Below are 17,294 nucleotides of genomic sequence, written 5' to 3' on the forward strand. Positions count from 1 at the left end.
CTTCCTACCGGCACACACATTTTAATGGAATTGCTCTAAGTAGGGAGTTGGTTCTGTAGATAAAAATATAGAGAAAGTAAAGAAAGAACCCTTTCAATATTTTGGTTAAAGGTCAAGGTCATATTTCTGACCCTACCACATACATCCATATTTCCCAGTGTCGATCTACAGATATATTGTTTTAAAAAAAAAACGTGAAATTAACATCAATTTATTACAACCTGCAAACACAAGTTACCCACAGATAACAAAGATTTACCAATTGAACATGTACAAGATTCTAATAGCATGGAAATTAATAGTATGAAGAAGAGTAAAACTAAAAAAAAATTATAGATGTCTATAATTTCTTTTACATAATTTGGTATTCTAACATAGATAGCAGTTGTTTTTATACGACCGCAAAAATCTGGCGTCGTCCGAAGACACATTGATTTTCGCACTCTAACTTAAGTTTAAGTGAATAGATCTCCATGAAATTTTACCATAAGGTTCAATACCACGAAAGGAAGGTTGGGATTGATTTTGGGGGTTATGGTACCAACAGTTAAGGAATTAGGGGCCAAAAATAAGCATTTTTGTAACTTCCAGACAATAACTTGTGTGTAAGTGTATGGATCTCTCTGACATTGTACCACAAGGTTCCATATCACAAAGGGAAGGCTGTAATTGATTTTGGGGGTAATTGCCTCAAAATTTTAGGAATTAGGGGCCAAAAAAAGGGGCAAAAACCAAGCATTTTTCTAGTTTCATGACAATAACTTGTGTGTAAGTGTTTGGATATTTCTGAAATTGTACTACAAGGTTCCATATCACAAAGGGAAAGCTGGAATTGAGTTTGGGGGGAATTGGGGGCCAAAAAGGGGCCAAAAATAAGCGTTTTTCTAGTTTCCAGACAATAACTTCTGTTCAAGTGTATGGATCTCTCTGAAATTTTACTGCAAGATACCATACCACAAAGGGAAGGCTGGGATTGAGTTTGGGGGTGATGAATCATAAGGGGGTTCAAAAAATTTGGGGGGGGGGGGGGGATTTTTTTTTTTTCTTTTTTTTTCTTTTTTTCCTTTTTTTTTTCTTTTAAAATTTTCCATTTTAAGTTGGTTATTTCTGATTTATATTTAAAAGCAAATAATAATGATTTGGTAGGAGATACACACCAAACAGGATGTTTAAATTATTATATAATAAGTATTGTGCAATAGGAAGAAATTTTCAATTGCACAGTATTGCACAATAGCAAGAAATCTTCAATTGCACAGTATTGCGCAATAGCAAGAAATCTTCAATTGCACAGTATTGCGCAATAGCAAGAAATATCCAATAGCACAATATTGGGCAATAGCAAGAAATTGTCAATTGTACAGTATTGCGCAATAGCAAGAAATATTCAATTGCACAGTATTGTGCAAAAGAAGATACTTCGTATAAATTGCTTATTTCTTGATCAATTTCAATGGGGTTTTATTCTTGAATTCTTGGGGTTCTTTAATATGCTGAATCTAACTGTGTATTAAGTTTTTGGATTTTGGGCCCCGTTTTTAAATTGGTCCACATTGAGGTCCAAAGGGTCCAAAATTTAACTTTGTTTGATTTCATCAAAAATTGAATTATTGGGGTTCTTTGATATGCCGAATCTAACCGTGTATTTAGATTCTTAATTGTTGGTTCCGTTTTCAAATTGGTCTACATAAAGGTCCAAAGGGTCCAAAATTAAACTTAGTTTGATTTTAACAAAAATTGAATTTTTAGGGTTCTTTGATATGCTGAATCTAAACATGTATTTAGATTTTTGATTATGGGCCCAGTTTTCAAGTTGGTCCAAATCGGGGTCCAAAATTAAACTTTGTTTGATTTCAACAAAAATTGAATATATGGGTTCTTTGATATGCTGAATCTAACCATGTATTTAGATTTTTGATTTTTGGGCCCCGTTATCAACTTTGTCCACATTGAGATCAAAAGGGTCCAAAATTAAACTTTGTTTGATTTCATCAAAAATTGAATTCTTGGGGTTCTTTGATATGCTGAATCTAACCATGTATTTAGATTTTGGATATTGGACCATAATACTGTGAATGTCCAATTTAAAAAATTTTAAGTTCTTAGACCACATTCATTCTGTGTCAGAGACCTATGCTGTGTCAACTATTTAATCACAATCCAAATTCAGAGCTGTATCAAGCTTGAATTTTGTGTCCATACTTGCCCCAACTGTTCAGGGTTCGACCTCTGCGGTCGTATCAAGCTGCGCCCTGCGGAGCATTTTATTAATACCTGACGTTTGAAAAGTTAGTTTGGTTTGAAAAAAAATGTTCTTCTCCTATGTAAATGATACCTGTTTACAAATTAATTTCATAACCTTCATTTTCATATATAATATTTGAAAAAAGATTTAATGATTCTTTCTTATTTCCAGAGTCAGCCATGCATTTTCGTGGAAATACATGAAGCCTCATTTCCAGGTAGGTCTACTGTTATCAATCTGTTCTTTTAGGCAATAACAAATCTCTCAATACTACTTGCCAGGAAAGGGGAATAAGTGGTATGAAATAATGAATTTATTGTCCAGTTTAAGCTTTTGGAAATCACATTCTGAAATGTGCTTCAAATAGAACATTTGATGACGTGCAATTATGAACCCTTGAATTGAAATTGTAAAGCACTGGAACCAAGAAAAAAATAAATGGTTTATGGTGTTCTCTATAATTCAGGTAGTTTTAAATATACACTTGGAAATTGTTTAATAATAATTTTCACTAATTGGATTAAACCCCAAAAATCAATCAAAGTCTCATATATAATATTCTTTTATAATAAGCAATGAGTAATAAACATATGTTTGTGCAATTATACATTTTTTTAAGAAGGTTTTTGTGTATTGCTGCATTGACATTGTGAAATTGTATATTTTCAGACTTTAATACAAGAAGTTTTATTTCCTTTGATGTGTCACAGTGATGAAGATGATGAATTATGGAATACCGATCCTCAGGAATATATCCGAGTTAAATATGGTAGGGTAATCGTAGCTTGAACTGATTTGCTTCAGACCAAAGTAATTCATGTTTGACAGTTTGTTTTGTCCAAAGTTCATTACATTGTAAAACGAGGGGGCTTGGGGGATGGAAGGGGTGTCGTCCCATATACCTGGAAAAATGCTGATTCCCAAAAAAATGCGGCATTCTTTCCAGGGTCCTGAAAATTAATCATTAATTCCCTAGTCCCAACAAGTGTAAATCTTGAATTCATGCAAATATAAAGGCCCAATCCTGACTTCCCAAAAAGGTCCAAAAAAGGTCCTACTCCTCTTAAACATGTAAAATAATGTAACTGTCTACAAGTGAAAGTTTTGTTCTTTGTGGATTGCTGTTGTCTATTAAAATTTGAAATAATCAAGCATCAATTAATTTGTTTTTTGGAAAAAAAGGAATATTTCCATAAAGAGAAATCTTACTTGAACAAAATCTGTAGTTTCATCAACGTAGTGTATTTAGAATATATTTGTCCTCACCAAATAAATTTTTCCTCCAGTACAGTGTTTTATTTATTTCCAGACGTGTTTGAAGATTTTCTGTCGCCAGTGATAGCTGCACAAACATTATTTTATTCAGCGGCATCGAAACGAAAAGAGGTCTTGCAAAAAGCCATGGGATTTTCTATGCAAGTTATAAACCAACCAAATGTCAACCCTAGGCAAAAAGATGGGGCATTGCACATGATTGGAGCAGTAGCTGAAGTTTTATTGAAGGTTTGTTATATAATCAATGCAAACAAACAATTTATTTTCTGAATAGCACTTTTCAAATTTGTAAATGAAGCTTCATCTGGAATAATTATAAGGAAAGGGTAAACATCACAACATGTGGTGCCAATAAGACAACTCTCCAGCAGAGACCAAATGACGTAGAAGGTTAGCAAGAGGTCACCGTACAACCTTCAAATCTATATTGAAATAACAATATATACAATTAGTTTGTGTAAAACCATAAAACTTTATGGTTTGGTTTTTTATTACGGAGTGTAACTTAAGTTAGAATGTAATGGCTTGTGTCAGAACTATTATGGCTTCGCCTGAATTTTAATTTTTGTAGTGATTCTTGAATGTGTTTTCAAAATTTGAAATTTGAAATTCTCTATTAATATCTGTGTTGTATGAAATGAAAGAAACATAAATTGGTGTATTAACAAATATTGGTTTGCATTGTGAAAATTTTGCTTAGTCATGTGACTTCAGTAAAAAATCAACAATGCTAAATAAACTTTTGGGAATCCAAGGTGTCCGTCACTGATGTCCAGTGGATGCCATTTTGGCCCAAATACAGTATTCTTCAACATAATTATTTAGCTTTTGAAACTGGTTAGTGGGTTCATTTTTGACATGTTTCTTATGTCATTACAGAGAAAGATTTACAAAGATCAAGCAGAAATGATGTTGGTAAATCATGTCTACCCAGAATTCACTAATGAAAGTGGATTTTTACGAGCCAGGGTAAGTAATGGGCAAAATATATGTGTTTCAAATTTGATTTCAGCTTCTAAGCCTGTCAAAGACATTTTAAGGTATATGCTTCTAAGCCTGTCAAAGACTGACATTTAAGGTATATGGTTGTTAATTTGTCAGTCCAAGCATGACTTGCAATTTCTCAAGTTTACTTCCAACTGATCTTTGTCAAACAAAATTTTCTCTATTATTATTTTTATTCAGATTTGAATCTGTATTGTTTATAATGAAGGCAACATAAATTAGTGTAATGGAAAATATTGGTTTGCATTGTGAAAATTTTGCTTAGTCATGTGACTTCAGTAAAAAATCAACAATGCTAAATAAACTTTTGGGAATCCAAGGTGTCCGTCGCTAATGTCCAGTGGATGCCATTTTGGCCCAAATACAGTATACCTTAGTATTAAAGACAATCTACCTTTTGTTGATGAAAATTTGGGTGATATGAGTTGTTGCTCAATAGTTAATGGCACTTGATTTGTCAAAATAAAGAAAACTAATCTAGTCTTCTTAGGGCAATTTTAACATAATTCAAGAAACACTGTTAATCACATATATTTTATATTTTCGTTTCCATGTTATATAAATGAATGTATATTTTATTTGCAGGCTTGTTGGGTTTTGAAACATTTTTGTGAGTTGAAATTTAAAAATGAGAACAATTTAAGACAAGCATTAGAATTGACAAGGAATGCTTTATGTAGTGATAAAGATTTACCTGTACGAGTAGAAGCAGCTATAGCTTTACAGATGTTAATTACAGAACAAGAAAAAGGTATGTGTACTTTGTGTAAAGGAATGAGAGAGTTGGGTGATAAGGGCTATTCCATTAAAATGTATGTGGTAGGGTAGGAAGGTAAGTTTAATTATTGAATGTGGGTCATGGGTCTTTTTTCAGTATGCATCTATTACCATTATGCAAAATTATCTAAAAAATGGTTCTTGGTTGTAGGGATATTTTGAAAGTCCCTTCCTACCCTCCCACATACATTTTAATGGAATAGCCCTAAGAGTTACTCCAAATGTTTGGCATTTTGGCAATGTCAGAAATTTCTTGCAAAATCCATCATGTTGACCAAGGGCTGTTCTGTAAAAACATGGGAACATCAAAAGTTGTCTTCTGAGACTGGTGGTTTATCAAAACATTCTTATTTCATATAAATTATGAAGAGTATTCATTGAAAGATAAATGGTTCTCAATAGAGGGGTGTCCCTAGACAGGTTCCAGTGAAGTACTAAATAATCATGCTAATAATCTATTTTTATTCACTTTTAACTCTGAAAAGATGCTAAAAGAATGATAAATGAAAGTCAGAGTTCTCGAAAAGTGGTGGTCTGGAGGTTTTGTCCACAAAAAATTTCAAGGGACTGACACAATTTTTATACGACCGCAAAAAAATTTTGTGGTCGTATATTGGTATGACGTTGGCGTCGTCGTCGTCCGGCGTCGTCGTCCGAATACACATTGGTTTTCGCACTCTAACTTTAGTTTAAGTGAATGGATCTCTATGAAATTTTACCATAAGGTTCAATACCACAAAAGGAAGGTGGGGATTGATTTTGGGGGTTATGGTACCAACAGTTAAGGAATTATGGGCCAAAAAGGGGCCAAAAATAAGCATTTTTGTAACTTCCAGACATAACTTGTGTGTTAGTGTATGGATCTCTCTGACATTGTACCACAAGGTTCCATATCACAAAGGGAATGCTGGGATTGATTTTTGGGGTAATTGCCTCCAAATTTTAGGAATTAGGGGCCAAAAAGGGGAAAAAAACAAGCATTTTTCTAGTTTCATGACAATAACTTGTGTGTAAGTGTATGGATCTGTCTGACATTGTACCATAAGGTTCCATATCACAAAGGGAATGCTGGGATTGCTTTTGGGGGTAATTGCCTCCAAATTTTAGGAATTAGGGGCCAAAAAGGGGGAAAAAACAAGCATTTTTCTAGTTTCATGACAATAACTTGTGTGTAAGTGTATGGATCTTTATGAAATTGTACTACAAGGTTCCATATCACAAAGGGAAAGCTGGAATTGATTTTGGGGGTAATTGCCCACAACGTTTAGGAATAAGAGGCCAAAAAGGGGCCAAAAATAAGCATTTTTCTAGTTTCCAGACAATAACTTGTGTTCAAGTGTATGGATCTCTCTGAAATTGTACTGCAAGGTACCAAACCACAAAGGGAAGGCTGGGATTGATTTTGGGGATAATTCCCTAGAAATTTGAGGAATTAGGGGCCATAAAGGGGCAAAAAAACAAGCATTTTTCTAGTTTCAGGACAATAACTTGTGTGTAAGTGTATGGATCTTTCTGAAATTGTACTGCAAGGTTCCATATCACAAAGGGAATGCTGGGTTTGAGTTTGGGGGTAATTGCCCTAAATGTTTAGGAATTTGGGGCCAAAAAACAAGCATTTCCAGACAATAACTTGTGTTCAAGTGTATGGATCTCTCTGAAATTGTACAGTTCATACATGTGAACCTCCCGACGGGAGTACAATAATCCCGTTTTCAGGGGTCTCCTCCCGACCTCCAGTTGAAGACAAAAAAATCCCGTGTATGAAATATTTCATGAATGAAAAATTTCAGCCAAACATATCTGGTGTAACTGACATTACTGAAGTTATATTTTACCTGTAAATCAATTAAAATGCATAATTATATGGCCTCACTTGTCACCTTGGGTGTCAAACATACTGGTAATAAACGATTTTTACCTCAGGCTAACTGCCGTTGTGTAATAAAACTTTGTTTATTTAAAATGAATGTTGGGTTACTTCCCTTGATTTATCCTGTTTTAAGTTACTTCTTTAAATAATGTAAATTTTTAAAAGAATATAAATAAAATATAAATTGAACAAATAATCATAAAAGGGTGGTAATTAAATGATTTTAAATGTTTTAGGACAAATAAAAAAATAATAATTTGAAAATTATTTGAGGGTTCTATACTTCCTTTCAAGGCTTAAATTGAAATTTATATAATAACTATGACCCATGATTACAGTTTGAATGTGTTACTTATCATGCATTAAAAATCTACTTGCATAAAGATAAAAATAAAAGATCTACTTGCAGATAGATAAGCAAATGGTCTGATTGCAATGAATAATGGTAAAAAAAGATATGACCCAAAAAATTTAAAGAACATACTGAAAAAGAAGAATGTTAGATTGAGGGAAGTTGAAAGTTTAAAAAGATAAGAGAAAATTTATAAGTACAAAGGTACTATAAACATAATACATTCGGATGGAAAGTTGAAGAAAACACACTTTAACAGACAATTTCTACAGCACACGGTTACATTTACGACAGAATTTATGTCGATAAAAAACATCTGATCTGAGTCCTAATCTCCAAAACTCCTGATCTTAGTTTCACAGTCCATCACATGTACATGTATGTGTACTGCAAGGTACCATACCACAAAGGGAAGGCTGGGATTGAGTTTGGGGATAATGAATCATAAGGGGGTTCAAAAAATTTGGGGGGGGGGATTTTTTTTTCCTTTTTTTCTTTAAAATTTTCCATTTTAAATTGGTTATTTCTGATTTATATATAAAGGCAAATAATAATGATATGGTTTGAACAGATAAATTAAAATTTTTTAAGTTCTTAGACCACATTTATTCTGTGTCAGAAACCTATGCTCGGTCAAATATTTAATTACAATCCAAATTCAGTGCTGTATCAAGCTTGAATGTTGTGTCCATACTTGCCCCAACTGTTCAGGGTTCGACCTCTGCGGTCGTATCAAGCTGCGCCCCAGCGGAGCATTTTATTGTATTTTGCAATAGAAATAATAGTGAGGACCAGCAGATTTTCTTCAAGGACCACCAGGGGAAAAAAGATTTTGAAAACTCTGGAAAGTTGAAAAAAGACACTTAGACAAAAGAAGTGCAAATATTAGACAAATTTGCAGATGATACTTGAAAAGCTTTTGTTGTTGTAAACTTTATCCAGTTTCATTCCTTCAACAATATACTGCATTATCCTTACTCTCCTCTATAAATATGATATTTATAAGGAAAAGGATTGTGCTAAATAAATATCTGGGAATCCAAGGTGTCCGTCACTGCTCTGCCAGTGGATGCCATTTTGGCCCAGAGACAGTTACACCAGATGTTTTCATGAATACTCATGAGGTTATCAGAACTTGCATATTTATAAAAGAATAGTATCAGAAACATATTCATTAAGATTAAACAAGACGAATAAGGATAAATTAAGTGTTTACTTTATATTTTATTTGTATCTTTTATTTTCAGCCAAACAGTTCATACAACCACATATAAAACCTATAATTTTAGGTAAGTTTAAATAGTTATTAAAAGTGGCTTATCTTCCAGTTGGTTCTTTATGTTGATTATGAGTCAAAGGTTATTAATGTAGAATATAAATAAAGAAAAATATGATTAATATAAAACATACTGATTAAACATAAATAGGGAGTTTGACATTAGATCGGGGAACTTTTAAAAGAATTATGGTTGGTCTGAAAGACATTCTTCCCCACATGCAATAAACCAGTTGATAGTTTTCTGATAAAATATGTTAGAGATAAGGTAATGTACCGTGTAAAAGTCTTTACAACATTTGCATATACAGTTCATATAATAAGAATTCTTTTCCTTAGAATGATTCAAATCAATTGCTTGTTCGCATAACCTTTGACCCATTATTTTTTTGACTGAAAGTCTATGAAGACATTTTTTTCTAGCTGTTTTCTATAAAAAAAAAAAAAACTATGTATTATGCATTAACAATTTCAAAATATTTTTTGACATTGCAAGTATTTCATCATTTGAAGAATTAAAAGGCATTTTAATGTGTACTGCACCCACATGCTTTTAATTGGTATAATGCAATGCTCTCTTGGCTTTAGCTGATGGAAGAAACTTATTAGGTTCTCTGTTAATTTTCCCAGAAATGACAGTGCTGTTGTTTTCTAGTAAAAGAAAGTTTTTCGAAATGCTGTCTTTGCAATGTTTTGATCATTTATTTAAATAGATTAATGAGTTGTTAATTGGGTCACCAAATGTATTTTGATATATTATATGTAAACATCACCTCATGGTAGAAAGCATGAATACAGTAATAAAGTTCAAGGAAGTACTCTCTAAGATTTTATATTTATTGTAGTGAACCCTACTATTATGCACATACAATTACCATTCATGTAAACTTACGTTTATGTGAAAATTGTGTATGCTAATAAAAAAATTCTGGGAATCCAAGGCGCCCGTCACTGTTATACCAGTGGACGCCATTTTGGCCCAGGGACAATCTTTTTAAAATAATGGTTTATTTATATTTGGATACAACTTTCTTTGTGTTACAATATTATATTCAAGATATTACAATGTATTTTCATGTGTATCAACATGGTGATACTTAACATTATCATATTACTTTGTTCATGAATGCATGTCTTAGTGTGTGTTGATTTGTTTCTATACTTTTTACTTAATAAAAATGGATTGTTTTGTAGAAGGCATTTTTGACAGTTATATATTCTGTTACTATTGTGCACATACAATTCCATTTGGAAATATTATCAAAAGGGCTTTTGGATATTTCATTGGTAATAAGAGTCTGATCAGTTCAAATCTGATATATCAGTTTTGTGTAATTTGATGTATATTGTGACTTAGTTCATTTATAAGTTTTGGAGTTTATTGTGACAGCCATTTTCACTGAACTAGTACACATTATTGTTTAGGGGCCAGCTGAAGCCTGCCATCTCGGTGCAGGATTTTCTCGCTGTGTTGAAGACCCATTGGTGGCCTTCAGCTGTTTTCTGCTCTTTGGTTGGGTTGTTGTTTCTTTGACACATTCCCCATTTCCATTCTCAATTTTATTGGCATTTGGGAAGAACAATACCTTTAAGAAAAGTATAGTACTTGGTATTCGAGTAACCATATAAATTTTAATGTATCCATTTTTTTAGCAAAAAATAGAATAATTTACAATTGATGTATTGCAGAATTATTAAATGTGATAAGAGAAACAGAAAGTGATGATTTAACGACTGTGATGCAAAGATTAGTGTGTACATATGTAGAGGAAGTGTCTACTTTAGCTGTAGAAATGATGACACATCTGGTAGGTAAAACATGAATATATCCCACATCTGGTAGATATAACATGAATATACCCAACATCTAGTAAGTATAACCTAAATATACCCCACATCTGGTAGGTTTAATATAAAGGTTATTTAAAAAAAAATCACAAACATTTATTTCCCTTCCTTAGCTTTTAGTCACAAGGATACAAGATGGGTATTGTAGAAATATTTGGGGATTGTATGCTTGTAGGTTGTCCCTAAATGATTACCATGAACTCATATATTTTTGTGATTTTCTTTTTAATATTGCGACAGTTGTGACTAGACAGTTTTGGCAAAAATTAAACCTTGCATTGAAAATTTAGATAGTATTATTTGTATGCATCGTTTTCTTAAATCACAATTTTTCTTGTATCTGAGTATTGTTCAGTGATTGCAATAATAAATGAACGGTCTCAATTTACAGTAAATGTTTTGGTCTGCAGGTAATGTTGTTTTACAGTCAGGCTTTATCTGTGTAAAGGGTCCAAAATAACTGCTTAGAACATATTATCATGTGAAAAAATACTGAAGATGTTAAAAAAAAAAGTTTTGCTATTGAATTTCTTCAATGATTAAGTAATTTTATTTGTTCCAGGCATCAACCTTTGCTCAGGTGATTGATGGTGATATCTCAGAATCCGAAGAGAAATCTATTACAGCATTAGGTTTACTCAATACCATGGAAACCATATTAACTGTCATGGAAGATCAAAAAGAGGTAGTAAATATTTTAATTTAAAAAAAAAAAAAGCACATCTTTAAAAGAAAATTTTATATAATTGATATTTAGAAGATATGGTATGATTGTCAATGAGACAACTCTCCAGCAAATGACAAAGATGTAAGCAACTATAGGTCACCATTGTACAGATTGTATAAGTACATGAATTTAATAAGATTACACAAGATGACTTTTACATCACTTCCATGTATGTTTAGATGTACAAAGATCTTAAAGATAGAGTGGAATTACACACGGTTTATTAGATTTTGAAACTAAATTCAGAGTATGATTGCACTTTTAATGTTCTTTATGACATCAAATGTCTTGGAAGAGCAACGATGCTGGTGCTAAAATGATGTTGATATTTAGAGGTGTTACTATTCTACTATGATAGTGATATCCAGCTATATCACACAAAAATAATAAATTACTGTCTAAGTTATTCTGAAAATTCTGAACCTATTACAAAACAACTGCAGTTGCAAAATAAAATAAAAATTAAAGGAAAAATGTCCGTTTACATAAGTTTTTTCCTGCTTAAGTACATTCACAGAATAAAGACTGAAATCTAATAAAAGAATGGTTGTTTTAAATATGTGATCAATAATGGTTAATGTTACCAACAATTTATAAGCCAGGGCATTCCTTAAATATCTGAAGAGGCAATCACTGCATGATAAAAAAGTATAAATGCTTTATGGTAGTGTGGGGGTATAAACAAAAATTGACCACATTATTTGATTCTTAATACATTCCAAAATATAGCTTATATTGTGCTATGTTCAAAATATATTAACAAGCATAGAACAAGGAGCTAATTGTGAAAAATTTACACATTTGTTAAGGAATATACATGGAAAAAGCATTATCTGTGAAAAGAAAAAAACTAAATGACATAATTTGGAATAAAATATGAGATGATGGCAATGGGTTCATCATATTATTTTTCTTGCTTTTAATAATGACAATGGAACATAAAGTTCATTTTCAAGAAAAAATATTGTGGGAATTATAAAATAGAAATGTTCATCATATATAGAACATATTTGCACAACAGTATATCTCGTCACAGTTGATCGTACACTTAAAATGTTTGTAGTGTTGAAAGCAGGTTATCTATTCTAAACCTTTTCCAGATTTAAAGAATAGTAAAATATGTTAAAAGAAAAATTATTTTACTAAAATACATATATTTTGTTTTTGCTATTGTAGATTATGTTACAATTAGAGGGCATTGTTTTAAATGTGATAGGTGTTATTATGCAAAAGGAAATTATGGGTAGGTACCTTTAACATTTAACTTGCAGTTAATATTTTTACTAAATAGCTGTTTTTTTCTGGATATATTGCAATTTCTACAAGGAACTCTCAGGGAATTTCTGATTAAGCCACCTTACAGTTTTACAAGGAACTCTCAGGGAATCCCTGAGTAAGCCCTACCTACAGTTATACAAAGAACTCTCAGGGAATCGCTGATTAAGCCACCTTACAGTTCTACAAGGAACTCTCAGGGAATCCCTGAGTAAACCCCACCTTACAGTTATACAAAGAACTCTCAGGGAATTGCTGATTAAGCCTCACCTTACAGTTCTACATGGAACTCCCAGGGAATCGCTGATTAAGCCAAACCTTACAGAAGAGCAAAGATGCTGAGTGCTAAAGTAATGTTGATATTTAGAGGTGTTGCTATAGATGATAGTGATAACAAATAAATAAGTTACTAATTGTTTACCACAAAGTTACTGTATATCATCTTTATCTGCATTTGTTGTAAACGCTTTCATGTTGAATTTTCTCATTAGACCTATACTTGACCAAACAAAAAGGAGTGGGCATATTGTTTCAAAAAATCCCAATAAACCACTTAATACATTTCACTGAAACTACAGAATACCTGGCTAAACCAAAAGTAGGTATTTAGTTTCCAAATCCACCCCCATACCACTGAATTGATTACATTGAAACTTTCTTTACTTTACCTTTATAAAATTTTGCAATTGTGCAACTACCTTTCTTCTTTTTCATCCGATTTAATTTTAGGGTTTTTCATAAGACATGAATTAGACAAGATTAAACAGGATGGCTCTTACTTAAGTCTTTTCTATTACACAGAGTTTATAAGATTCTAAACTAAATTCAGAGTATGATTGCACTTTAAATGATCTTTATGACATCAAATGTCTTGGAAGAGCAACGATGCTGGTGCTAAAATGATGTTGATATTTAGAGGTGTTACTATTCTGCTATGATAGTGATATCCAGCTATATCACACAAAAAGAATTAATTACTTACTGTTTACCTATAAACTGCAAGGTTACTGTATATCATTTGTCTCTCTTCCTGCAGAAGCCATATAGGGGAGAGTAGGTGTCTTTTTGGGTAAAGATTGCATTTCATGCAATCAAAACCCTATGGTACTGACTTGATATCTAAATCTTCCAAGGTTTATCACTACTTTTGAGATACTGTGGATTCATTAATTTTCGTGGGTATCAATTTTCGTGGATAGAGAAAAAAAGACGTTTCGTGGTATACGTAAATTCGTGGATCGCTGATCACAAAAAAAAAATAAATTCAGATTCGTAATTCGTGGATTTCTTTTTTGATTTAGGAGATCATATAACCTCCTTAGTTTGATCAGTAATAAAACAAACAAAAAAGAAGGAATTCATTGAAAAAGTTTTGAATTGTCAAAATCCTCGCTTGGTCATTCTAAGTTAAAGTGTTCATTGAAAACTTCTATTACAATAATGGACAGAGACAACTAATTATTTGTTTGTTTTACAATTTATAAATTCTTGTCGGAATTTTATAAGACATTCAAAACTCTATGATTGAAAGCTCATTTCCCTAATCACGATATAATAAACAGTCATATAAGTAAAAGGTGTGAAAATAAATGTTCCTGTCATAAACAATATTACCTACGGGCAATATCCCCGTACTTAATCCTATTGATTTTTAATCATCAGTAAACCAAACTATGACACGGTAATTAACAACTTGCAGTTATTTTCCATGAACAGTTTTAATCAATTTTAAAAAGTAAATTATCACTGATATTCGATATATTTATTATTGATTTAATCAAAATACTTGTATTTTCTTTCAATAAAAACACGTGTTATGTTACAATGTTTATCGCTAGTCAACACTATACATGAACTGCATAACATAACCGGAAATAAACATCCGACTCCATACACATTTCTCAGGATTATTCTTCGTTGAATTCTTAAATTCGTGGTTCGCTGTGACCCACGAAACCCACGAAAATTGGTATACCACGAATAAAAATGAATCCACAGTACACAAAATATAGTTCATTGATCATAACATTCTATACATGAACATTTCCAGAAATTTATCAATGAGATATATGCTCAGATATTCAAGTTACAAAATGATGTTATACTGGTCAAGACCTTGTTCAAGGTGCAGGAATCTAATATCTGGTCTAAAAATATCAAAAGATGTTATTGTTAAAGTAATCTTTAAAATTGGAGTTATCTTCCTTTGTCCATAATTTTAGTTGAATCAACTACAACCAATGCTTTATACCATGCAATATTTAATTTTACTGCCCACTGATAAATTCTGAAACCATTCTGTGCTTACAAGCACTTTGATTTGTGCTTTTGTTGTTTATAAACTTCTATTGTCTTGCAGTATGAGTTCATAAGGATTTCAAAGAAATTTCTACAACCCTGGGCTTGTGGGTATGTGGTCAATTTTGAAGACTGAAAACTTCATGTGAAATTTTCTTATTAGACTTATTTGGTCAACTCTAAGGAGTAGCCATATTGTTTCCAGGAATCCCCCTAAACAACTGAATGGATTTCAATTTTCTTCATAGAATCTTGTATATTGTGCAATTTTGTAGTTCCATTCTCTTTTCTCATCTGAAATATATTTGGAGTTTTGCATAGAAAAACATGGTCTTTTTGAGTCTTATCTTTTAGTTTTAAATTCAGGTATACCTAAGAATGTACAAGTACATGAATTTGATAGGATTACACCTGATGACTCTTGCATCACATCCATGTCATGTTTAGATATATCAAAATCTTAGAGGAGTCTTTTGGATTACACAGTTTATAAGATTTTGAAACTAAATTCAGATTACGATTGCACTTTAAATGATCTTTATGACATCAAATGTCTTGGAAGAGCAACGATGCTGGTGCTAAAATGATGTTGATATTTAGAGGTGTTACTATTCTGCTATGATAGTGATATCCAGCTATATTACACAAAAAGAATAAATTATTGTTTACCTGTAAACTGCAAGGTTACTGTATGTCATTTGTCTCTCTTCCTGCAGAAGCCATATGGGGGAGACTAGGTGTCTTTTTTTGTGCTTTTGTTGTTTATAAACTTCTATTATCTTGCAGTATAAATTCATAAGGGATTCTAAAAAAAGTTTTACAACCCTGGGCTTGTGGGGATGTGGCCAATTGTGAAGCCTGAACACTTCATGTTAAATTTTCATATTAGACTTGCCTGGCCAAACAAAAAGGAGTAACTATCTTGTTTCCACTTACACATCCCCCTCAACTACTGAATGGATTTCATTGAAAGTTTTGACACAGAATCTTTATTATATTTTGCAATTGTACACCTTACTAATTTTACATCTAAATTATATTTGGAGTTTTGCATAGAAAAACATGGTCTTTGTGAGCCTATCTTTTAGTCTTAAGTTCTGGTATACATAAGATTGTATAAGTACATGGATTTAATCAGATTACACAAGATGACTCTTGCATCAACTTCCATCTCATGTTTAGATGTATAGAAATCTTAAAGATCGAGTGGAATTACACTGGGTTTATCAGATTCTGAAACTAAATTCAGAGTATGATTGCACTTTTAATGTTCTTTAGGACATCAAATGTCTTGGAAGAGCAACGATGCTGGTGCTAAAATGATGTTGATATTTAGAGGTGTTACTATTCTGCTATGATAGTGATATCCAGCTATATCACACAAATAGATTAAATCACTTTTTGTTTACCTGTATACCGCTAGGTAACTGTATATCATTTTTGTCCCTTCCTGCAGAAGTCATACAAGGGAGACATAGGTGGGTTTTTTTGTGCATTTGTCTTGCAGTAGAAATTTGTAAGGAGTGTGAAGAAATTTTTACAAGTCTGGGCTGGTAAGCATGTGGCAATTTTTGAAGACGGAACACTTCATGTTAAATTTTTCTTGTTAGAATTATTTAGTCAAACTTTAAGAGTAGCCTTTTTGTTTCCAGAAATCCCCCTTAACAACTGAATGGATTTCATTTCAAATTTCTTCACATAATCTTATATATTTTGCAATTTTGCAGTTCCTTTTTCTCTTTTCAACTGAAATATATTTGGAGTTTTGCAAAGAAAAACATGAACTTGATAAGATTACACCTGATGACTTTTGCATCAGTTTCATGTCATATAAAGATGTATCAAAATCTCAAGTCTTTTGGATTACACAGAGTTTATAGGTGTAATACCACCATTGATTTTCCCCTATTAGTCTTTGTTAAAATTGCACTTTTCAAAAAATTGTGCAGAATTTATCTTTGTTTCAAATAAAGAAATACTTGGCATGAGTAAACTTTTATCCTGTCCAGTACTATAAAAAAAATTTCACATAACATTTCATTGCATATAAGAAAATAACCATCACTGGAAGTTAACCAATCAAATTTTCCCTCTTTTTTAACCTGTGTACAAGCTTTAGTAACCATGTAACCTCAAGTTTCCAAAATATTCTATAGAAACCCCAAGTAAAAAATTAATGGTGCTTTGAAATACCCAAGATATATGTTTATGACCAAGAAATGTTTTACTGCAATGAAATGTAGGATCAATTATCTACAACTGTCAAATTCAAGGGAATATTTTTTTTCGACCTATTTTCGTATGCAACCAGATGTGACGTACTATGATTTGGTGGTATTACACCTA

General features: G+C 32.1%; 1 protein-coding gene and 1 long non-coding RNA gene across 2 annotated transcripts in view; both read left to right on the top strand.

Annotated features, from left to right (window-relative positions):
- LOC127706756 (importin-7-like) overlaps nt 1-17,294 on the top strand; it is a 63,990-nt gene that overhangs the window by 24,622 nt on the left and 22,074 nt on the right. Inside the window, exons 10-18 of the mRNA XM_052211417.1 lie at nt 2,417-2,462; nt 2,915-3,014; nt 3,555-3,748; nt 4,400-4,489; nt 5,111-5,276; nt 8,772-8,813; nt 10,490-10,608; nt 11,211-11,333; nt 12,552-12,618. Of these exons, the coding sequence (XP_052067377.1) occupies nt 2,417-2,462; nt 2,915-3,014; nt 3,555-3,748; nt 4,400-4,489; nt 5,111-5,276; nt 8,772-8,813; nt 10,490-10,608; nt 11,211-11,333; nt 12,552-12,618 (947 nt within the window). The remainder of the gene's footprint in view (nt 1-2,416; nt 2,463-2,914; nt 3,015-3,554; nt 3,749-4,399; nt 4,490-5,110; nt 5,277-8,771; nt 8,814-10,489; nt 10,609-11,210; nt 11,334-12,551; nt 12,619-17,294) is intronic.
- On the top strand, nt 5,841-7,541 carry LOC127706769 (uncharacterized). The gene is made up of 2 exons (XR_007984557.1): nt 5,841-6,348; nt 6,510-7,541. It is a non-coding gene; the product is annotated as an uncharacterized LOC127706769 (long non-coding RNA).

Source organism: Mytilus californianus, unplaced genomic scaffold (assembly GCF_021869535.1).
Source record: "Mytilus californianus isolate M0D057914Y unplaced genomic scaffold, xbMytCali1.0.p SCAF_6, whole genome shotgun sequence".
In the NCBI taxonomy this organism is placed as follows: domain Eukaryota; kingdom Metazoa; phylum Mollusca; class Bivalvia; order Mytilida; family Mytilidae; genus Mytilus; species Mytilus californianus.